We start from the raw sequence: 24,644 nt of genomic DNA on the forward strand, positions 1-24,644 counted from the left end.
GGTTGGAAAAAAGCACTGTCGAGTGATGCCTCCAGACACCCAGCGAAACAGTCATGTTTCCGGGTGCAAGCCAGGCTGTGCAACTTCTCTCCTGTCTGCACAAAACCAAAGGTCAAAGGTGATCCATGGAACTGCACTGCCAGGTAGTGGCAGGAGAAAGAGAAGCCATGGCGCAAAATGTTTGTACATAATATGGAACTACATTGTTAACAGTTTGAAGTCTCAGACACCTTAAGGACACATGTTTTGGACTGTTAAGGCTATTTATATTTACATACATGCAAATATACATTTCTTATGACACTTCTCACCAGCATCCACAACAACAAAAGATAGAAAGTACTTATGACGAAAATTTGATACCGGTTCCCTCTGTGTGTCTGTGTGCGTGCGTTCGTGTCTTCATTCTTTCATTCTTTAATTCCTCTTACCTGCCATGTTGTTTGTTTTATCTGTGCTCTCTCCTAGATACAGGTGGTACAACACACACGGCACTTGTCGACGTTTACAGCACCACGCTACCTGGCCACCTCCAAACTCTTCAAAGGTGTTAAATCCCCACAAACTAACCCCACTTCTCCAGCCTCTTCGTCGATCGACTCCAACTACTCTCAGAAGCACCTACGATTCCATTTTTTCCCCTTTTCCTGTGGCGGCAGCCAGAGAAAACCTCTCAGAAGCACGGGAGAGCCTGTTGACAAACCGCCGGAAGTAAACAGTCCACTCCTCGTTTTCTCCAGAGCCCTCCAAACACACGCACGACAGTGGCAACCGTACCTTGTTCCCTCGGTCATTTACAACACGTGAAAGGCCACAAACACCCGATAAGGCACACATGGTGGCCTGCCAGAGTTGGTGTGAGAGTAGGTTAGTCACCGCCCTGCCAGCCTGCGACACGGCGCTACCACCACTGCACTCTACGGACTGGGGAGAGGTTTGTCACGGGGAGGAACACTGCCTTGAACCCAGCTGCCCCCGGACTAACGGTGTTGCTTCATGCTCGCACAGCGTGAACCATGGCGGGGTGCCGCCTGCCACTCGAAATGCTGGAACCGAGCGGATGCGGTGTGATAGCTCACCCACACCACAACCTACATCGGTGTGGAAGTCAAATATTCAATCGAATGAGTGCCGAATATGTTTACGTTTCACTGACGGTAAAACACGGGGGGTATTCCGCATTGTTTATGCTTCAGCCCAACGGTGGGTTTTAAGAAAATAAACTGGATAAACATCTTAAAGTCTTTTTCCGGTGCAAACATAACGCGCCTTAACACGCGGGTCCCGAAAGAAAGTCAAACTGCGGGACACGAAAGCAAAAGACAAACACGCGGCGTGTTCTCGTTCCAAGTGCAAACTATGCGTAACCATAGGACAAACATGACTGCCCAGGTGAACCAAATAGATCTTTCTTTCTTTCCCGTTTTCGGCGACAAAAAAAGACAATATGAGATGAGAAAAAAGAATGGCAATGGAGCAGAGGATTATTTCTGTAAGTGAAGCGTCTTTCAACCATTCACAAAAAGTTCTACTCACGCCAAAATGTGGTAGGAGCTAATAAAACAAACCAGATGAATGAAAAATAGGAAATGAGGCAAATGGGAGGGTGGGTAAGTCTGATGTAAAAAAAATCCCTTCTATTATTCGTCCTAGGTATAAAAAAAAAAAATCAGGTTTACTCTTGGCAACGGGGCGCCATCAAGGTTCCGCTTAATGCTTGACACTTGTCTGTCCCAGCAGCCAGCACGAGTGAATAATCTGTCGCTGGATAGTCGCAGGTGTGCTCTAAATTTCATTACAATTCCTCCACCACCTTTTTTTTTTCTTCCCCACTTTCTGCTCCACCCCACCCCCAACTCAAAAAAAACAATACAATAACAACAAAATCAGTCGTGCTCGTACCTGAACCCGGCACGTGTTACTAGCAGTCGCAAAGCTGCACGTACGTTGGACGCAGCCCTTCCTCCCCAAAACCCTCCATCCTCCCGCATAAGATGGGCGAGCTCTTCCATAAACAATGACGTCTGACCGTGGGAAATGGGGTCATGGGGCTGGGTGAACCTCACAGAACTTTTAAACATCGTGCTCTTGAAGCATGTCATCTCATCTTTCTCTACAAATCCTGTTGGTCCCAACTTCATCAACAAACAAGCACCAACAACAAAAATCGAGTGCAAAGGCCCGACGTCCCCGCTGCTGTGACATTTGATAACTTGCACGCGCAGCCCAGCGGCGCCAGTAACCTTATGAACTCTTCGCTCCGGCAAACACACGCGCACGCTAGCGGTCTCTCTTCCTTAATTAATTGTGATGATAATGAACCAGCCCGTGACTGATGGAGTATTATTGTCGGACGATGGACATTTACTGCCTACACGTGAATTAAAAAAAAAATCCGGTGATTGTGATCGCCAGTTCTAGATCGCATCATCCAGCCCGCCCTGTCTTAACATTCTGTCAACAGGATGTACACCAAAGCGGGAGGCAGTCTTACTGGAAAGGCACACAAACTTTGGCCTCAAGACTTTAACAGCAGTGAGGGTATGTCTTGATAAGCAGGTTCGGTCCTGAGCACGGGTACCACACCCAGAAACAAACTATAAGTGCTGGAGGTAAGATTTGAACCCACAATCCTAACTAGCTGCACTGGAAAACACTTCGTAACTTGCGAGCGCTAACAAGGTCTACACGTACAGAGGTCTGAAGGACCGCTCGAATTGAAAAAAATTTAATCAACACGCTCATATACTTGCGATTTTTTAAAATCTTCATCTTCTAAGAACCTTCTGGACCTTAAAGGCTTCCACCATCCACCTCACGATCTAAGGAGTTCTTCGCTAGCCTGTCAACCTGCCAAACTTCCAGATGCAAACAATTTATTTCGTGATTCACAAGCACGCTTAGTGCTTATGAATGGAATGTAAACACAGACCTAAAATCCAGCCGATCGTTCCTCTTCAGTTCCAGACAAAACAAACAGACTTTACGGTCCTGTTTCAAAGAAAGAGATAAAAGTCAGATATTGGCGTCAAAGAATACAGTCTTTATCAGACAGTAAGGTTTCCCCACCCTACCTTGTCTCAAGTATCCCACGTGTTATATAAATACAAGGACTACCTTACAATCACTGATTAACTGATTGATTGATCTGCTCAAAAGTAAGGATGGACTTAACGATTGATCCCATTAATGCTGCGTACCCTAACGCTAGTCAGATCACGAGACTACCTTTATCTTATACATGTCTACCACACTTGTTTGCACGATCATCGTCAACGAAAGTGAGCTAGATGTTACAGTAACGCCTTATAATCTCTCCCCGTCGCAGGTGAGAGCCTTCAATAACAAAACCACGCCCCCAAATAATTAGTGCATTTGTTTTAGCAAAACAATGACAGCAGTGAGCTTTATTTACCATTCAGCATCACTAAGCTTGTCTCGGGTGCCTAGCCTTGCTAAGGCATTCGACGATGGTAGAGTGGAAAGCCGCTGTGTCAAAGCTCGGTTGGGGTTGTTGCTGAACCCCACCTAACCCACCCTTTCCCTCCACACAGTCTTTCCTCCAGCAACCGCTTACTATAAACGGGTACCTGATTTATCAAGGGAGGTAAGACCGGCGGAAGAGGGTTAAGCTTTGCCTTCCATGTATCACGTCCAAGACACGTTGAACCATTTTAGGTTCCTGCTCCTCCAGCATCTCGGCTATGAGACTCATTGCTTTGACCATTCGCACTAACGGTGGAGCACGAGGGAGCTGCGCATGTCACACGCACGGCGCAGGAACCGCTGGGTGCACGTTCATGTTTTCACACCCCAGGGTTGGGGCTGCCGGACGGAACTACAGAATGATGATGGAGGGATTTCTTCCCACATTTTTACATCATCGCCTCTCGCAGGCCTTACGTGTCAAAAGAAGAGGCACGTGTTTCTCCACAAGATATTAGGGGTAAGCGCAATCGGACAAGAGCGATGGCAGGGAGGATTTGAGGTGGAAGAGCTTCAGCCGCCCAAAAACAGCGGAAGTTAAAGATGCTCATCTCTTAAGACCGGAAATCGCTCTTCCCACGCCAGTCCTCCGCATTCTCGGTGCTTATGAATGAAAAACGAAAGAAAGCGGCGATAAAATGTGAACGCAAAGTACAGGTAAGATTCACTCCGGCCTCACGATCACTTTGTATAAACTCGCTGGGTACGATTTCCCATTTAACTCATTAAATCTCACAGGTCAAACGGTCGTACTATCCACCCAAAACTTTTCTAGACCTCACTAATTAAATCTTAATAAATTACTCAGTCACGCTTTTGAATTCCTCGAAGATGACGCAGTCTTTTTTCAAATGTTCTTAAAGCAGAAGAAATGTTGCAATTATTAAATTAACTGTTTTAAAAAAGGAATCTTGGACTCGAGTGTTTCACATGATAAACACTCAAACATTTACACGTATCTATGATGGAGGTGTCTACTACCTTCTACCGAGTTTTGCGTGACTTCTGGAACGGGTATATACGTTTACCTCCCTTTTCACGCAGACAAAGACCCTAAAGGTATAATTATTCCCCCTTAACTTGTTATCACTTTGCGGGGTACTTTTTCAAACAGCCTCGTTTGCTGGAAATGATATAGCACTTGCTGTTAGATTGTGCAAGGAGAAAAGTAATGGTAGGCAATATCAGCGGAAAGTTGAGAAGCGCGGCTGCGTAGATGATGAGATGTAGATGTGCAAACAGAACTCGGTGAGAAACGAACTTCCTCCAGCCAGCTCCTATGTCACATATTTCATTCGGAAATTTGCACTCTCCCATCGCTTCTGCCGTCCTCGGCGACAAAACGCATGCATTAACGGCATCTGCTGAAGATTTCCATTTCATAAATTATCCCTAAAAATCCAAACTCAACGAGAAGTTTTTTTACACCCTTGAGAAGCTTCGTGAAGCAGTTCTGAAGCGACTGAAGCAAGCCCACTCCACCCATCCGAGAATTCCAGCTATTGCCCTCCGATCCCACCCACAGCAGTCCACTGCCCTTCCCTCCTTCCTGAGGGGCCTTAGATGGAACCAAACACTACTGAATCCATGAAGGAACAGCGTCAACTGAGGGCACCATTAGCTTCGATTTCCACTGAAAGCCGCGTCTTGCCTGAACCGTTAACATCCCAGAGTGCAAGCTGACGTCACTGTGTCATGGTGACATCGCACAGCTCCGCGCGTCTTGATCGTGTTGGGAAGAACCAACTTTTTTTTTTCTTTCTTTCTTTTTTCAGAAGATCAGGCAGACGCAACGTTCGAGTTCAAAGGAATCTCTCAAACAGTTTTTTTAAAGGTCTAATCGCGGTAAGACACGCTCGCCCCAAACTTTCAATGACACACACACCCCACCCTTCAATTATTTTTTTTTTATTTGGAGCGTGAACGCAGTTTTAGCAATTCTATTTCATGTTGATGGTCTGAATAAGCCCAGTGTATTAATATACAACTAGGGTACCCGGTTTTCCCCGGATTTCTTTACGCCGTTAATTCTTGCAGCTGCGGTTTTACTGTCAATTTTCTTTCATTGTCGCTTCGTTTGAGAGTACGGTATTCATGCGCAATTTTGGTGCATTGAAAATGGACACAGCCGTACGCATTCTAAAGCTGCGAGTTTTAGAGCTTGGTGTTTTGGTTGGGATTTTTTTTTTTTTGTGTGTGTGTGTGTGTTTTTGCCCAAGTATAACAACATTCTGAGTTCTTGTACTGCACCACGGCAAATCGAATTTATGTGTAAAGGCCGGTCCTCTCATTTGGTTTTCCTTTACCGTCAGCGTGGCACGAAATACAACAGTAACCTGTTCGTCGCGGCCTATTATTTAAATGGCGCACGACCGGCCGTGCTATAGCATTGTACCTCGGCAGATTTTGCACACTGGCAAAGACACTATGATCTTTACCTCGATCTGACACGAGCCGAGAAGGGTTCCACAGCATCCATTGCTCTCCTGCCACTCATTTCACGTGACATTAGCGCAGTGGCTGTGACAGGAGGGCTGTTCCATCCCTCCCTCCCCAACCCCCAGGGGACACCTTTCCGCTGACTTTGCCCCGAGCAGTAGTTCTCTCCCACAGCGGTCGTCACATTTTCTTTCTGCTTCGTCTTCTTCACGCATGCGGCTACAAACCCTGGAAATAAGTGTTTGCAGGGGGTGGAACTCACCAACACATACGTTGTTGAAAAAGAGTGCGTGTTCGCCAACACATTAGTAACACATACATGACATAAGGAGAATTCGATTTGTAAAATACGTCTACGAGTTCTGCTCAGGGAGTTTCGCTGCCAGAGGGAGAGGGCGGGGTACGAGGATCGCCCTCCCTGAACTCTTCGCCTGTCTGTGTATATGTGTGTGTGGCGCCTGGAGGCGGCCTGTTGTTGTCGCACGCTGACTGCTGTACCCAGCCTACCGGCCGACAGGTTTCGATCTCATCATCTTCTACCCTTCCAACGCTTCAACGCAAGTGTTGTGGCGCGGTGTGACACCCGTTCACTAGCGGCACCATCGTTACGTGGGCAACATTGAGAGGTGTGCACGTGATACTATGGAGGGTCGCTGGACCAAAGCTGTCGTATTCAATCGCACCGACTACATCTTTCCCGTGCAGCATCACGGCATCGTTTAATAGCACTTGCGAGAAGGGTGCTCTGCAATGTCTTCGGCCCGTCTTACTGTCTAACAAACCACCCGGATCCTAATTTCAGTTCTTGTCAGCATTTTAGCCCAGTCTAAAGCCCATAAATCATCCAAACATTTTCAGGCCTAGCGTTTTGAAGAAACTGAGGCCGGCTAAACCTGCATCAACCTTTCGTCGATCGATTCAAGATGTGCCGTTGAAACTTGAACACGCAAAACACACCAGCCGGCGTTAGGTGCATGTTGTATTATTCTCGGTCGACTGAAGCAGAAAATGACGACGACAATGATAATGTGACTGAGGAAGCGACGTTGTAACAGTGTCTCAAGTCCCCGGAGACTTTGCAAAACAGCCGACTGTCATGTTTGCTGGGCTGGGGTAGGCGGGTGGGAGTAGGGGGAGTTCCCGGGGGAGGGGTGCGGCAATCAATAAGCGTGTCAATTTCAGCTTTTGATGCAGCCTCGTCGGGCTTATCTACGGTGACTGTAACAGATTTTGTTGGTTAATGCATGGCAGCACTCTTAGTCACAACGATTGTGCATGTAGGACAAAGTTGCCTGGCGGCGGTGCTTAGGCAGACTACACGAGTTCAGCTTTCTAACATCTGGTTGACATTTTTTTTAATCTCCTTGCGTGCTGCTGCCAAAGTTAACGATGTGGGTATTTGAATCTAATTGTGTGACAGAGCTCTTAATGATGTCATTTTTTTTTCTCAAGTTATAACTTCCCGTTATTTAAACTTTTGTTTCACGCATAATGTCATGTTAAGATACAGGTTTAGCATAAGATTCTCGGAACACCATGTATGTACCCCTTGTAAACTGCAAGGCTTTTGAGAAAAGTATTCTTTTAGTACTGGTTAAATAATAAAAGAACACGAGTGGAAAACGGAAAGGAGTCAGCAAAATGCTACAACGTGTTTGAAGCACACAGAAGACGAGAGATATAACACGTAAATATTCCGTGACGTGCGTACTGTGGTAACCAAGGATTGTCACGACTGGCATCAAGGCAGAAACAAAAAAATCTAAAGGGAAACAACTTTGTATAGATGACTTACAAAGACTACGTGCTTGTCTCTCTTTGCCTAGATGCCAAGTTTTGGCAAGCTGGGAGGTTTACTGAAACTCTTAGAGGTACAGAAATACTTTTGAAAGTTTTGTGCCTGCCATTAATTTTATGGTATTTTAGTTTACACTTTATACATCAAAACAAAATGCTGACATCTGGCATGTACCTATGTATGGTGTATGTGTGTGTGCGTGAGAGAGAGAGAGCTGCCCATGATCATGTCCCCTACTATCCCCTCTTTCCTGAATCCCCGCATAGACGTTATACCCTATAACGTCTACGATTCCCGCAACAGTTTTCTCGTGTTCTGTACTGCAACTTGGTGGTGAAATGGTACGTGCCTCCACACTCCAACTATCATGATCCGACGACCTTCAAATGCACGAAAATAACAATGTGCCAGGATACGACGCCAAAACTCGAAAAGTACAGCAGTGAATGAGACCTTCTGGCACTGGTGAGAGCGGCCCAGACCGCGAGGGTGGGAGGTGTGTGTTGGCTTGGTGTCACGGCAGGAGCCAGCCGCTACCTCTGAAGGCGATCGCCGCATTCCGGTATCACCCTGTGACGCCATCCCCTACGCCCAACCTATTTTAGGACGGTGCCTGCTGTTACAGTGTCTTGGTAGCACTGTAGTGTTGCGTTGATTAACCCTTTCCGAACTGCCTTCCACATTCGTTACTTTTAAACGATTTTCAGATGAGATAGAAATGGTAGTTGGATGGTGATCTCTAATCACCAACCAACATTACTACCAAGGGTCAAAATATTTGCATTTTCACCAGAAACAAGGGTACCATATTTTCTTCAGTCTCCTATCAAGAATTGATAGTGCTTGTCATCTCAAAGGATCATCATCACAGAATACACAAAATTGTAATACTTTAATGAACGGTTCCATATGTATAGTAGCTCTTAAAATGTGTCATCAAAAATCTGACTGGTGTCTTAGGCAAAACCCAAGAAAGTCCAAAATCCATGTCTCCTGAAATTTCTGTTTCATTTCATTCAGTTGCTACATACTTATTAATTTCATTATAGTTCCACAGAAGACTGTCTAAAACATCTTTCTAATCACTGTATAAATTGTAATGAGCAATTGTACAGAAGCAAACTCACAGTTTCATGGTTGTATGTCATGTACAAGAATCATTGCATATTATTACTATGGCTTCTCGTGCCTGGTGCAGATATGTTTGTTTCCACTTGTCAACAAAAATTAGAAGCAATTTTTAAAATTCACATCATGTATTTTTTTTTTATTTGTTCACCAGTTTCTATATGTTTAGCAATTATAAAAAGTCACCACCTTCAACTTTTATCCCTGAGCTCTTTTAAAATCAGAAAAACCAATCATCTCAGCAATATCCTTACTGCCATCACAGATACTAATCTGAACCATTTTCAATTCATTCATTTTTAATTAATAAGATCCAAGCAGTAATATCCCTAAGGCAAATACAATTGCCTCTTAGTAATAGCAATACTGATGTAGGAGGTGATTCTAACATGATAGAATGTTTCCATGTATTCTCAATCTTTAAATATTTCATCATTTTGTTCCAATCAAACGAAACGCTAAAAGCATTTATTTTACTTATTTTTTAAAAGCGTTGATTTAGATTTGTGTAGCAAGATGGATAATGCTGAACTGAACGAGATATGCGTTTGCCAACTGCACTCTTCTTATATGTGTCTATTTGCTGCAGTGTATACCTGACTAAAGGGAGTGGAAAAAGAAAAAAATGTAAACCGGCCATGAAGGTATACTTTTATCTGGTGTTTTATACACACACAGAGCAAAAACTTTTGGTCATTAAAAAAAAACAACAGTTACTGCGATCATACGTGTACAGCACACAATTTTAAATCTAACGGGATGTACGTTTAGTCTTACACTGTATCTGGATTTTACTTACGGTAGAGTATCTCTTATTTTCTCTCATTTTGCTGATCAAGGTACGTGTGCATTGAGCTCTGCACTTCCCTGACTCGGTCCACGTCGGCCACCGCCAGTGGCGCGCGAGTTTAAATAAAAGCTGTCACCCTTCAAAACACACAAACGCACACCCCGACCATTCAGGGCGTCAGGGCTATTGTTGTCACATGCTGCATCGAAAACGCCACGCGCACTAAACTTGACATGACCATGACCCATGAACAGTCGTGTCCTCTGCTGACAAAATAACGTGTCGACAATCCACAGGTACGCATATTATGGGACAACAGTCTTGGCGCCATCCTCCGGAGTTGCTACTAGATCTTCATTCAACAACAAAGAGATCAAAACTGCCCATCCACCTCATCGATTCTCCCACCTGTTGTAAACAACCAACACATTTTTTACTCACCATCACGCAGAGGTAGATATCCAACAGCCTAGGTGACAGCCGAAAAATTACATGATGCTGGTTCTCTCTCCTCTCACTGCGCCCGACGACGAAAGATAAGCGACACTCGTCTGTTTCATCGATCTCTTTTCTCCCCTGGGGCTCTTCCCATTTTTACGAAAGAGGGAAGTCAGGTTGGCATTGACACCACACCTTGGCTCAGGTAGGCGCTTAACGCCGTTAGTTTTTGTTGGAAGATGTGGGTGCGCATAATGCTACTTTAGTTATGGGGTGAGGATGACATTTTGGCCCTAACTCCGGTGTATGTAGATCTTGTCGGCCTGCTGTGGGTTTGCCAAGCGATGTCGTCGAGAGGAGTAGCAATACGCACAGCAAATGTTGTGTTTACTAAACTGGCTTAATACGATAAATTGTAAAGGCGAATATTTCAGATTTGGCAGAAAGCATTACGGTTGCGAATTATCTATGCAAAACAGTGTTGTATTGTTTTTTTAACGATCTAACCAGTTATACTCTCTTTCCTCACCATCTCACAATTTCCCCTCCCGACTTTTTAAAAAAGTATCAAGAATGTAAAACATGCTTTATTATGCATCCATGATGATGTGATCGTGAAGCAGAATTAATTGAGTGGTTCCACTTTTTTATGGGGAGGGGAAAATGCAGATTTTAAATGATCATAGTAAGCGTTGTCATTTATTTTGAAAATATACCAAAACTTTTATGCTGTTATATTAGATTTGTTTTCTTTAACATATAAACCTTTAGAGTGACATTATCCAACACTTGCGGGCGCACACACACACACAAAACATATATACAGACTCACCCATAATGTGCATATGTATGTGCACATATGTATACACAGGTAAATGTAACCAAACATGCTCCAAGAATGATGACACTCTAAAATAAAATTTTGTACTTCAAGTTTTATTGTTATGTTTTTCACATTTTAAGTATACTATTGATGTTCATATAATAAAATACATATAAGTACCATCAGAAATAGCTATAATTATATACTAGATGGTCGATGTTAATGGGGCAGAAACTGTATGCTAGGAAATTGAAATGAAGACTTTCATGATAAGCAGATTTGCCACCATTCTTTGCCTGAGAGCTAACTAGTTACAAGACAAACTTAAATGCAAAGTCATGCTGTCAGACAAAATTATTGCTGTCAAAGTTAATCTGTTTCTAGAATTTAAAGCGCACAGGTCCATATTTTTGTACTTTTCTTTCAATTCATATACATGTGTGTGTATATATATATATACACACACAGAGAGAGGCCGAGAGGAAAAGGATGCAAGACAGTCACACAACAAAGAGGTACACATGCACACATGACTAACATCACCAAAATCTAGCTCATGATGTGTAGAAATAAGTTAGGATAGAATCGCAGACCCTCAATGTGCTCATCACGACAAACTCCACCCATTTTTTCTGTTAGCAAAAGTCTGGCAACAGAAACAAATTTAAATTGTTATAACCTAATCTACACCATTTAATACATAACAAAATAATCAGCTTATAGATATATCTTTAGTGTCATATGGTTGTTGAAACAAACGGAATAAAATCAACAATAATTGTAAATATAGGTTTACCATGTCACTTTTTCTACCTCCTCCTCTCTGTACTCTTTCGTGTTCCTGGTAATGTTCACTGTGTATGTATGTTTGTATGATTGCTAATTGCAATGCCGTTCTAAGTCATACGACATCACTACCTCCTGCCCTTGAAATCTTTTAAAGCACACTGAGCTCACCACCATGTGGAAAATGTGCTATATAAACATTATTATTATTTTGCTTATATAAATAATTATGTAATTTACTATGTATATAACGTATCTTTGCTTCTTATCATGACAGGTTATGACTTGCTATACTATAATATTTTTGTGACTTGCATCCTAAAATACTTATCAAGAGCATGCCTGCTACACAGTCAATAATCCTACACAATAGTCAACAAAAATTATCAGCAATTAAGGACCACTAACCTCTCTTTTGCCAGTAAAACAGATACACCAACTAACTGGGAGAGTTCTTCAGCAGATAATGACTCGCGCTCAGAAACCTGGAGGTAAACACAGCTTGAGGTTTAATACACTTTGCAAACTTTTTCTCCCAGAACAGAAAAGGAGAAGCTTCACATACAAAATAATAAATACAAGGTACTAAATTACTCAAAAGAAAATTACTATGTTTTCCTGAAAATCATTTGGCAAATTAATGACAAATCATTATTATGAACTTAATTTGAGTTTTTGCCCTGCACAGTGTCTATACTTTCAACAGATGCTTCTTTAACCTTCTTGCACTTTGAGTCATGCGGTCATTGATAACATCCAATAATGACCAAACCATCTGTCATATGATAATTTTTTTCTCAGTTCCCATGAAATTATATTAGTTGCTATTCTTATTTAGTAACTGTAAACTCATCTTCACTGTAATATATATATATGATACATATCACTAAAGGAGGTGGCCTATAACAGGAATAATGTAAAGGAATTTTCCAAAAACAGCATATTCTTTGGAAACTAAAGCAAGAAAGATCAAGGGAAGAACATCCCACTGTCAATATGACACTGTTTTGATGAAGATGAATCCTGTTTTAACTTATGGTAGTCTATATTAATTAAAAGAATAAGATGGTGGTTAAAACACTAAAAGGGAGTAGCGTCCCTTAGCCTGGCAGGTTTTGAGGGAGGCGGTTCTCCGCAATTTTTGCATTTTTAATAGTTTGCTGTGTTTTTGGTGCCCATTGGTTAGCCCGGTGCTTTTTTTTTTTTTCGTTTCGTCGTTGCTGTGCAAGACTATTTGTCTTTGGTTTCTTCTGCGATTTCGGATTTTCCGTCGACTTCTGGTCTTCTCTGCATAACGGTTTTTTTCTGAAGATCTTGAAGATCACACAAGTCAGTCCTTTGCTTTCAAAATTTTCATGCAGTTTTCCTCTGTTTTGTGATTTCATCATTGTTCTATTCTGCGTTGCTACTGTATGACGACACTATGGCTTTCCAAGCTGTAGATCTGAACTCAGGGCCGTTGAGATCCAGTACGGGCCCAGGGCAGACGACTTGCTCAACTGCCTGATTGTACACCAGCAAGTCAGCCTTACCATCGACATCACCTCCCCACCATTGTGCAGATAACAAGACCCTGTTTTCCTGTTCTGTGAACACTGAGGACAGGCTGATGCCACACGATATTTCCGATACAAGAGCTTTTCTCGGAGTTTGCTTCTATGGCGGACACTAACAGTCCTTTGCGCAGCTGATACTAACACTGGCAGCTGAGAGTCTCAACCGTTCCACGAGAAAGAAGTGCAAACTATTTGTAGTTTTGTGGTTATTTGTGGTTAATAAGGGCGATCACTGTAGATCTAACGGCGACGACTTCAGATAACAAGGATCTATGACATCGGAAAAATTTTGAGAATACACTGAGAACATCTTAAGACTATGAAGGAATCTTATATACAGGTCACAGAGATACGACCACAGTGCATGTAGCTCAGCACTCGTCAAGAGGACTGTGGACTGTACTGCAGGGCCAAGCACCTGATGATCTAACCCTTCATTTTTGCCCATGCAAACACCTTTTTTTTTTTTTTCCTTTTTCTGATTTGTGGTCCTGTGTTGTGAGTAGTGGTCATGCGCTTTGCAGCAGCAGATCGTTCGCTCACAACTGTGGTCCTTTTTTAGCCGTCCGATCGTTTGCTTCTAACTTTCCTTTTGGTTTTCTGCAGCTGCTAATGTTTTATTGGTGTACTTTTCTTTAACATTTCGGCGCATTGAGCGTTTCCCAAGGATTCGGATTTTGCGCGTTATAAGTCTCCTTCATATCATATCATATCATAACACTCTTGCAAAAAGCACACACTACTCATCTATCATCCAATTAAAACTATAAAAAATGCTAAAATATGTTCCATTACTCTAAAGATGAAATTATCCTTGAATGATGTATAAATGGCTGACAATCTTACCAATGCCATTGTGGTGTTGACTAGTTCTTCTTCATTCTGGTTCTGTGCCTGCAGTACCATGACACCACTGTCAAATGTTCTTAGCCTGATCAGGAAAAAAAATGTGCCGTTAACACAATCCAGTCTTTCCAACTGTTGAAAACCCATCCATATTCTCCCTTCTGTGCAATTAATGGTATTTCCATTCTGATCAATAATTAGCCACATTCAAAAGAAAATAAGCACACAAGCATATTTCGTTCATATAAAAGAAAGATGTGTTTTGCATTGACTGTGAGAAATGTGCAAAAACCTGGTTAATGTATTATTACTATAGTGTAAAGGTAATGTTAGTTTCTAAAAATTCAAGATAGCTATCCTTACTTGACAGAAAGTCCTAACAATTCCATAAGTTCACATGCATGAAGAAGGTCTTCTGGAGACAAAAGCTGAAAATGAAATTGCAGACTTTTAAATTTAAATAAAGTCAAAACTGCATGCATACAAATGGACAACTGAACCTATCTGCATCTATACACAAATGTAAGCACACACATGCACATTACAACTAGCATTCCTATTAACCATGTTCAACCTCTGAAGTTTTAAAAAAAATTTAAATGACAATCTTTTCAGTATTTTGATATTGACACATTTTCATTTTACCTCCAAAGAAGATTTAAGGATTTTTTACATAAACATAAAATATAAACATTTAGCCTGCTGGTTATAAATAAAGGCATTGAATATTATTTATGGTGCATCATATCTAGGGCATGGGGTTTAGCAGGTGAAACCCAACCCTCTCTTTCTGGTGACTTTACGTTCCCCAACTCTAGTACTCCCTTCTGCTTTGTTTTCAGACATAAGCATGAGCAGGCCTTGAACTAATGATCTTCTACTCCAAAATCCAGTGTACTAACCAGTATGTTTTAGAGCGTCTTTAATTTTACAGATTTGAAACTGTAGCCATTACTACTCAAAGAAAAATCAAGCGAAAACAACTTTTAAAAGACTTGGTTCATTTTTCCATTCTCACTTCTTAAACATCACAACACTTTTTTAATAAATAAAGAAATTTAATGAAAGGTAGAATAAAGAATTTATATCTCCAGCTATCATTTACCTCCATGCCTCGTGCCCTGTTCACCCTGCAGTACACATCTGTCAGAGTCATCATGCCACCACTTTCCTGAAGTCAAAGAAATCCAAAGAATCTCGAACTACAAAATTATTTAGAAACTGTGTTGACTGAAAAGCAGATGGCAAATAATCTTTTATGCATTTCTGAGTATACCCTATGCCAGGTCTTGAAAGACTTTCAGGGTGCAAAATTTGTTTTAATGATTGAGGAAGGCTCAGTTTGAGATAGTGTTTCCCCAAATCCAGAGAATAGCCTCCTTCCATTCTTAAGATACACACCAACAAACATCACCATGCACAGAGTGAAGTCAACATCATAAACATCGGGAAAATGCATGGATACATTTATGTTGTGAAGGTCTCAACCAAATGGAAAGCTGAGACAATATGTTAATTAGCATAACGTAGTGTCACAATTTTAACCTCTGCATAAGGTGATGTTTGTAGGTGTTTATCTTAAAAACAGAAAAGGGAAGTGGGTAAGAGGTGCCAGGAAAAAAACTGTGCACTTTACTAGTCTCTTAAATTACAAGATGTATTCAGATAAGTAATTATTGTCAATAAAAGCATGTGCAGGATATTTAGTAAGTCTAACTGGAAGTGGCAAATGACATCACCTAAAAATAACCTTTCAGAACTTTATTTCTATTTTAATATAGGTAAGATAAAGAAAATCCAGTTTCATAGTTCTTGCATACTTTCCTGAAAATATATCAACGCTAAAATGTGGTTACTATCAATTAACAAATTATCCTTTATCAACACAAACCTCTATGGGCCTAGATAACATTGTGGCCAATTGTCGAGCAAGTTCTGTGTAGTATTTGTCACCTGTTCCATGAGTTTCTCTTGTAACAGGGTTTGGGATACCCATGCTCAGCAAATATGACTTGAATTTAACTGTCTGGAAAAATGATTGTGCATGGCATATAATACTAAACAGCAAACCTAAATATAAATAAGTAAATTTAAATAGTTATTTATATTTAAACACAAATATAATGTAAAAATGAGAACTGAAGACCTCTCTATTACCTTGCTGAAAACAACTTTAATGTGGCTTTATTTTCAACAATCTCTTTTCTCGTATTGCACTACACAGAAGCCAAGGCAAATCAATCAACACTGTTCCAATTGCCTTAAATAAAACAAAAATAAGGTCAATGTAATTATGAATATTGCAAATGCATTTCAGTTCTTTCTTTCCTTGTGATTCCAAATCATAATTTTTGTCAAAGTTGGAAGCACTTAAATGAAGACCACTGTAAATAAAGTTCCAGAGAAAAATACATAACCCAAACATGGTCCAATAGATATAAGGAGTAATCCTGAAAAAAATGGTTACAATCACATGGTACAGATTTGTAAAGCACACACACACAACAGCCTGAAATATTTTTTTAATATTTAATGTACTCTAAATAAAAAAATAACAAAACTTAGTTACCTCATCTTCAGTAATAGCTCCTTGTTTTTCCTTTATTTTGGAAGCAATAGTTTTAGCTGTAGTAACCATTTCCTTTGCCTGAAATAAAAGTCTTTTGAGACTAAACTCTTTTGGATATTTCTTAACGATATTCCATAGAAAAAACTACTTTAATTTAAAATAAAACTACATTAAGAATTTTCTTAACAATTAAATTATGTGAATGAAATATGATTTAACAATGATTTTCATGAACAACACTGCACACCCGGATACTTTTTTCTGTATATCACAGAGATGCAAAAAAAATAAATCCAGTATCAAAAGGATACCCCAATGTTCAGAATACATACCTTCTCCATGAGCCTATTGAGATCTTCAAAAGCTCTGGAGATGTTTCGATTCATTTCCATATTTTTCTTTTCCAATGACCGTTCGATCCCAACTATCCCTGCTCTGCTATGAGGTAGCTTCATCTGCCATAATAATTTTAATCAAAGACCAAAATAAACAATACTTTTAAAAGTAGTCGATTTGGCCCTAATTCAGACACATCTTAATATGAATACACCTAATCTGAATAGCATATCATTCCCCCCCTCCCTCCCAGTTTCATGCAACTTTGTAGACACAATGACATAATTAAAAGGCAGTACCTGTGAGTTCATTGTGGATGTACCAGGAGCTGAAGTTTCCCATTTTGCTTGCTTAAGAACTTCTTGCAATGCTCTGTGAAACTTAAAGCAAACAGTGTTTTCATACTTCTCTTTCTCTTTAAGTCTTACTTATGCCATATCTCTCACTCACACACACAGAGGGTGTCCCAAAATTTGTATACACACTTTTAATGATTATAAAGGCAGTATGTATTAAAATACATTTCATTTCCAAAATGTATTAGATTCTACAGACGTCATTTGTGTCAGCGACTGTTTTCAAATGGATGTCCATTATTGTTCAGGAATTGTTGATAACGCAAAGCAATGGAACTGCAAACATCAAGAAACATTTTGTTTAGAATTTAAGTACATTCATTCAATGGCTACTCTCAATTAAGCGATTGTTCAGCTGCCAAGTTCTGGTAAGTGCTATCCAAGACTTTTAATCTTTCAACCTTGCAGTATACACACCCCAAAAAAGTCCAGAGGTGAGATCTGCTGAACAAGGTGCCACTGTGTGTATACATTTTTGCAAGACACCCTATACTTTATATATGTTTACATATTTATGTAAAACTTTTCAAAATAGTGTAAAAGATATGTAGAAAGTCTTGTACAACAAATTCTTAGTTCGAAGAAAGATTCAAGAGGACTGTCTCCATAATATCTTATTTTCTCCAAGACTATGACAAAACATGTTTTTCACAAGCCAAGTTCACCTTACAGAGACTCTCAAGTACAATTAAAAGGACAACACTAAAATCAACAGTAAAGAACTCAAATCAGCCTGCAATGATGACATCTTTCCCTTTCTTTTTCATAGGTTTCTTTTCCTTCGCTTTTTTTTAATTTGGTCATTTCACAGAAAGACAGTAAAACCAGCTTTTTTTTTTTAAATGAGGTAGATGGTACTAGATTAGATCCATGAGATTTGTTCAGAGGGAATATCAGGACCCACTGCACATAATTAAAAATCCAATTTGTCTTGTAATCGTGCAATTTACCTTCCCTTTTCGCATCCAGAAACCTCTCGACGCATCCGCGCAACACAAGTCTGAGCATATCCTATATGTGACTGGACCCATAGCTTTCTTAGAGATCGCACACTTAACACAATAAAGATCTACACTGCCACTGATAGAAACTGGCACTTTCATGGCGTTTTCCCTTTTTTCAATGTTTGTCTTCAATCATTTTACATCATCTACATCCTACCATACAATCCTTCCTCGGGAACCACTTGTTTTTTTTTCTTTTCTCTCTCTGAGTCATACAAATTTTATGCAGAATCAGAATACTTCATTTCCTGTTAAATTACACCTACAAGACTGGCATTAGAAATGCCTGGGGGATAGGGCACTTAGACTGCATGGGAAAAAAATTGATAAATAAATAATCATTGATAAATAATCTAAAAAAATCACTAAACAAATCACTCATATTATTCTTCATACTCCTCATCATTTGAATTTACTATTTATATGCAACACGGCACTTGCCTAAAGCCAAGAAAAACAAACCTCTTTGTGAACCCAGAAGCCTGCTCTTCAGTGTTTATGATGAGCGACAGTGGCAAACAGATTACACAGTTCTATTTAAAAAAAATGAATGGGAATGCATTGTTACAAATTGTAATGTACATAGATAAACACAAATACTTATGTGTATCTATGTACATCACATTGAATGGCATAGAGCAAAGATATACAACTCTTACAACACAACATACTGGTATGTACAGGAGAAAATACAAAGTGATGGAGCTAATAATGAGCCTACAAAGTCAGTAGCACATATACAACTGTTTACATGCATGTAAAAGGAGAAATACAACATCATTTTTAAAGCTACAGGCGTGAAGAGGTGGTGGAAATAAACAGATGGTATAAGCTGGAAAGATTCCATAGCATAAAAAAACTAAAGCATGAATAATTTTATGTTCTCATGTACATAGCTGTTCACTGAATTGCTGCTTTACCATTTGATAATCAAGTGATATTTAGACGTTGGTTGTAACCAGATAAAGTACTATACCTTGAAAATGCTAACCAATTTCTTCAACCTACTGCACTGGAATAAAGCTTTAATGCAGCAAAATGCAATCAGTTTCCAATAGTGTGGTAAATGCACCTTACAGTTTACTTTGTTTTTAATATTAATGGCTATTTTATTGCCATCCTTTCATTCCTTAATCCGAATACAGGAAACATAGTCTGATACAATAAATGGCATATTACCCTGTTTCTCTGGTCTCTCCATAACAGGCGATGTGTTGTTAGCATAAGGACCCCAAAATCAAAGGCTGTCTGTAACAGTTAATTTTATAAAATCTTATTTTCTAGACAAGCTGCTTGAAGCAAGTTTTCCAATTTTCCTGTTCTACACAATGTACATTTTTGTGGTCCTTGGCACTTTTTTTGCTGTAACTTTCCAGCTTAATTCTTCTGAGAACACAAACTCGGTTTAGTTAGGCTAATTCACAGAATTTTTAGCAGCACGTCATAATGATGCATGTCAACTCACAGTCAGCAGAGTCCATTATGGAGTCTTATTAACTCCTGTTCTAATTAAAGTTGTCTCACCTTATATCCAGCTAAATGCCATTGGATTACATTTCTTAAGATAAACAGTAGAAGAATCTGCTCATGAAAGAATTAAAACTTTTACATTACATCTGCATGTGTGTGCTTCAGAAATTTATAGAACAGTGCATAATACCCAAATCCTGCTCTATGCCATATATGATTCTAGTTCACATCAAGTATTAAACTTTTGCATCGATCTGAAATTTTGATTCCATCTGCAACAATTATGTGGTGAGAGATTTAACTTGATTTAATCCTAGAAATTAAAAACAAGAGATACTGCTGGACCTGTCCTATCCCTTAGCTAGTTGGCTGCTTTAATTGGAAAGTGTTTCCATCTTGAGTTGATGTTGCACTATAGATGAAATTGTGATGGAGAGGTGAAGGAAACCCTTAATGGCATCCCTATGAACAAAAGTCACATATACAGAGCATCCTTGGACTGAACTTAAAACCATTTTATTGCAGGGGGGACAAACTGCAAGACTCCCATCAACCGATGGTTGTGACGATTAATTCGTGCAAGTTTCAACGAAAAGCTGACTAAAAAGTAATCTTGGACTTGCAGACTTGGCTTCTGTACCTCTTCACTCTTTCGTTGCACTTTGTTCTGTTTAAATGTCTACATGGTCTGAATCAGATTTTAATGTTAATAATGCATTTTTTTTTAATTTTTAGGGTATAAGATTATTTAACACATTCATTTTTTTCTCTTTTTTAATTCAATGATATTAATCATTGAGCACCAAAGTGCTTAAGACTGAAAACATTGATCTTCTCAGTGCGTGTCGTGGTCAATGTGTCAAAGCCGATCAAGAATTAGTTAATGTCAACGCCGTCAACAAATCTGTGAAATAAAGACTACCTGTCATCAGATTAAGCACTTTTTCAATCGACACTTACTTTTTCACTTCCATCATAAATAGCTACACCAGTCTGTTGATCTACAAGTTGTTCTGATGTTTGTAAAGAACCATCACACCATTCAAAGCGATCCATTTTAATGTTATTGTCGAGTGTTACATTTTTTTTCCGATTCCACTTTTACAATCACAACCTTGGTTACCTCCCTTAATTATACCGAAAAAAAAATAAATATACTTAAAATTAAATATCATTTAGCAAATGTTTAATAAATATTCAAAATTATTTAAGCAGAATTTAATTAATTTATGATCTAGAATTGCTATGAATTTTTAAAATGTCATGTAGCACTATTCCTTACTCTTCGAGCCGGACACATATTTTTCACGCTCCCTATCACAAGGTCATTCTGTTAACTGGACTGGTCACTTCTCCGGTGCAAGAGAAAATGTTATCACGATTCGTTCTCGTCGCCAGGACCGTGAACAATGTTTCAAGTAAGATGTTCATCTCTTATTTTAACAAGCCAAGATGCCCAGTTTGGTGTATTTGTCATTTCTTTTGACTACCGGTGTGAGCCAAGGTTGATATCAGTCGAGTTCTTTACTATCAGCACGTAGCCACCCAATTGTTCGATTTTCTCGCTAGTTAAATCCGAGCGATGACAAATGAGTATTCTTTATTTCATCTTTTACATCATTTACTCAGAGTTTTTGTTTTTACATCGGATGATTTTTGTATTTTGTGTATATTCAGTTTTTAGTTGTTTTCAAAACCCGTTTTAAGCGAGTTAGCGTCGATCCTTATGCTTTTGAGTATCTCAATTTTTACAGTCCGCTTAGTAATGGAGACAAACAGTAAAATCTTAAAGAGAAAAGTGTTTTCTAAAATTTCTTACAACTTCATTGCTTACCGCTAGCAAGGTCTTGAAATCGGTATCAGTAACTTATCAAAATATCAAGTTAGTAAATTGTGACGGACCTGCAGTCAAGTTCGTTTTTGTACATAAAGCAACATCTTTATCACCTAATAATTTTTATGCAAATAATATACTAGAATAAACAGGATTAAACAACCATTCGATTAGGAGATCCATATCAGAAGCTTTAAATGTCATGTATTCCCCAGAAGACAGAGAGGTCTGATGGTGAATCTCAATAAAAGTTCTCCAGAACAAATTAAATAATCCATATATTGATAAAAGGAATTCAATCAGTACTAGGATGTAGCACATGCTCAAAACCTTAGATCCTGTGAGCAGCTAAGTTTGATTTTAAATATCAGAAGCAAAAACAACAATTGAGAACAAATTCATTTGATATCCCACATAGTCTTCAGTGATTTCTTTGCTCATAAATGCTCATTAAAAGTATTTTCAAAAGTCCATTTCAAAGGATTCACATCCAAAGGGCATTACTATGCACTTTGGCATTTTTAACCATTTTGGAGCTATTTCACTCACTTTATTAATGTACTAAAAGAGTAAAACTGTAACTTTCTATGCTTTATTTATATTTTAATATAATGTAATATTGTAATTTCCCATCTCAGTATAATTTTTAATGAATATAATTAAATATTAATTAAATTTTAAAGGTTCCTTACACAGCAGGATGTGCTTTTTTTCCATGTTGCAGGGCAGCAAGCAGTACGCTGTATGGGCAGCCATGCCCCTGCACACTGGAAAACTGATAAACAAATTGCTATTGAGCAGAAATCTAGTATGAATGACCTTCCAGTTCCAGGAGGATCTTGGCAGGAATATTATAATCAACGTAATTCTAAATGGAACCTTTTATTGGGTCTGTCTGCTGTGTTTCTCCTAACCACTATAGTTGCAGTAAGTTGATATTTGTGTTTCTTTTTTTATTTTAAAAAAGCATTTGGTGTAGAATTATCAGCAAAATAAATATTTATGAGGGTGCACAAGTATTTATCACTTTTCATCACAATAAAATAATTGACAAAACTGTGGTATGTTCTTATTTTACTTTCCAAGATATAACCCAACAATAATATTTTCAAAGTAAAGACGGTGGATGTAATTAGAATGTTTTTTCAACTATTGTATGGCTATATACTTGTCATCGAATTCTAGCAAAGCCCAGACTTTGGTTCCCTCCCTTACTCAAACAAAAACAAAACCAAAAAAAAGTCCATTTTTGCAGCTGCAAGCTAGTGAGTGTTTAATCGCACAACTTTAGGAATGTGTGTTGGACTGTTATCTCAGAAAAAGGCAGTGTACCTTAAACTAAAGGATGTTTCAGTAGTCGAAGTCACTACAATTGTATCAAATGCAAAATATTTGCTGGAAGGTTTTGCAGAGAAAGGCATCCTCTGAAGTTGAATACCTCTTGTATTCTGTATTTAAGGATTTTGGATTCTTATTTCTTGAAGAGGAAATATTGTTTATAAATTAAATTTCACGCATAGTTTCCAGTACTTTTGAAGAATTTATCAAGTTTGTTGGACATCTATAAAGTATTTGTGGAAACTCGAGAGTTGTGCAAGATGATTCAAAAATTTTCCAAAAATATATCTAGAAATGTCACACCTTGCCAACGATTGTGAGAGCACAAGTTGTTATTAAGCAGTTCATAGAAGAATGTTATCATCAGTGTGATAAAACTTTCAGAGTTACAATTGTTAGTAGTGGTAGGATTTAGTAAAAATTGTGCTTTCTAATAGTGTTTCATGTGCAGACTTAAGCTTTTATGCTTGCACTCACCATAAGTGATAGGAATTTCCAAAAGATGAAACAGATGGTCAGAATCATTGTCTTGATGTTCTTTTCACTAACTCACCACAGTAAAGTCTTGAAAAACCTGCAGTTAGTATTTTTCATGTTTTAATGTCATTCTCTGCTACAGCTTCAACGAGCTGGATGTTTCTATCTGCATACTACACCACCTCTGAAGAAAAAGTGAACACCTCCCAACAAGACCTGTCAACGTCAGACATGATAAATCATGTTTCTTTCCATATCAGTGCACCAGCTTCAGGGATGGATGTTTATGTAGTCTCTAAGAGTTAAAATCTTGTTTCTCTGAAACCTGGTTTCTCTGACTAGATTTTCATGTTCTGACATTTTTTAGTTAAAGGTTTCAGCTGTTTATATAGTGATGTCTATGGACACCATCAATATTTCCTTTTATTAAAAAAAATGTGATCAATAAAGCTGTGAAAACTTGAATCTTTTGTGTTTGTCATTTGATGAAAGGCAAATTTCTAACCATTAATCTTTTACTTCTCTCACATTACCCCCTTCCCCAAATTTTCATGACTAATAAATTGGCTCTAACATTCCAGTAAATTGGTAAAACCCTGCTAAACCACCTTGTTTACCTGCAAAAAGCTTATTCTTGGTGGAAAATAGACTGCTTAATCATGCTTACTCTTTATTATGGGAATTCTAAAAGTGCATCAGTGTGTTAACTTTCAAGATTGATAATTGGAAATGGAACAAAAGCCAGTCAGTACTCTGGGGTAATTTGTAGTGTTTGCGGGAATGGAACACGGTGTAATAAAAAATGTGTTTAACGGATTTTTATGAAAAAACCCCACTTGATGGAGAAAAGGTATGGCAAAACTTTTATACTGCAGGAAAAAAATAGTGGATAAAACTAAAATTGTACAAATTTCCGTTAAAGATGGGGGCAGGGGAGTTGGACCATACTCCTTAAAATTAGGTGCTATCTAAAGAATTTCTTAAAGGCCTTGCAGCCATCATAGCTGTTGCTGCATTAGTTCACTGACATCTTGTGTTATCTTTGAGACAACTAAAGAAATAGACCTGATTCCAGAGGCTAAATATTAGCGAAAAAGACAACCTATAAATTCTTGTGTTATGTAGGTACTACTTTGCAAAGTCTGCACTCTAACAATTGTTACAAAGTAA

The 24,644-nt window shown here is 39.0% G+C and overlaps 3 protein-coding genes across 6 annotated transcripts in view; 1 reads left to right on the forward strand and 2 right to left on the reverse strand.

Moving 5' to 3' along the window:
• LOC112558727 (microtubule-associated tumor suppressor candidate 2-like) overlaps positions 1-10,237 on the reverse strand; it is a 65,301-nt gene extending 55,064 nt beyond the window's left edge. For 2 of the 4 annotated variants that reach the window (XM_025229333.1, XM_025229331.1), the window contains exon 1: positions 10,083-10,237. The gene's annotated coding sequence lies outside the window, so the exon portion shown is untranslated. Of the gene's footprint in view, positions 1-431; positions 1,113-9,650; positions 9,783-10,082 lie in introns of those variants that run through there. The other 2 variants (XM_025229338.1, XM_025229334.1) reach the window with 2 other exon arrangements.
• Positions 10,238-10,999: 762 nt separating this feature from the next.
• LOC112559585 (vacuolar protein-sorting-associated protein 36-like) lies at positions 11,000-20,937 on the reverse strand. Its single transcript, XM_025230916.1, has 12 exons — positions 20,786-20,937; positions 19,535-19,603; positions 18,797-18,888; positions 17,295-17,418; positions 16,992-17,114; positions 16,660-16,737; positions 15,982-16,116; positions 15,196-15,261; positions 14,454-14,518; positions 14,091-14,175; positions 12,097-12,173; positions 11,000-11,548 (listed from the first exon to the last, which is right to left on the reverse strand). The coding sequence occupies exons 1-12, from the start codon at positions 20,879-20,881 to the stop codon at positions 11,452-11,454; spliced, it is 1,107 nt and encodes a 368-aa protein (XP_025086701.1). The 5' UTR covers positions 20,882-20,937; the 3' UTR covers positions 11,000-11,451.
• Positions 20,938-21,101: 164 nt separating this feature from the next.
• On the forward strand, positions 21,102-23,939 carry LOC112559923. Its single transcript, XM_025231417.1, has 3 exons — positions 21,102-21,243; positions 22,384-22,586; positions 23,617-23,939. The coding sequence occupies exons 1-3, from the start codon at positions 21,195-21,197 to the stop codon at positions 23,671-23,673; spliced, it is 309 nt and encodes a 102-aa protein (XP_025087202.1). The 5' UTR covers positions 21,102-21,194; the 3' UTR covers positions 23,674-23,939.
• The last annotated feature ends 705 nt before the right edge of the window (positions 23,940-24,644 follow it).

Source organism: Pomacea canaliculata, linkage group LG3, assembly GCF_003073045.1.
Source record: "Pomacea canaliculata isolate SZHN2017 linkage group LG3, ASM307304v1, whole genome shotgun sequence".
NCBI lineage: Eukaryota > Metazoa > Mollusca > Gastropoda > Architaenioglossa > Ampullariidae > Pomacea > Pomacea canaliculata.

Coding starts and splice junctions, on each gene's coding strand:
- LOC112559585 (XM_025230916.1), bottom strand. CDS start 20,881: ATGGATCGCTTTGAATGGTGTGATGGTTCTTTACAAACATCAGAACAA. Junction 18,889..19,534: donor GGAGAGACCAGAGAAACAGG/GTAATATGCCAT, acceptor TTTTTTAAATAG/AACTGTGTAATCTGTTTGCC. Junction 17,419..18,796: donor TTTGTTTTTCTTGGCTTTAG/GCAAGTGCCGTG, acceptor GGCATAAGTAAG/ACTTAAAGAGAAAGAGAAGT.
- LOC112559923 (XM_025231417.1), top strand. CDS start 21,195: ATGTTATCACGATTCGTTCTCGTCGCCAGGACCGTGAACAATGTTTCA. Junction 21,244..22,383: donor GACCGTGAACAATGTTTCAA/GTAAGATGTTCA, acceptor TCCATGTTGCAG/GGCAGCAAGCAGTACGCTGT. Junction 22,587..23,616: donor TCCTAACCACTATAGTTGCA/GTAAGTTGATAT, acceptor TCTCTGCTACAG/CTTCAACGAGCTGGATGTTT.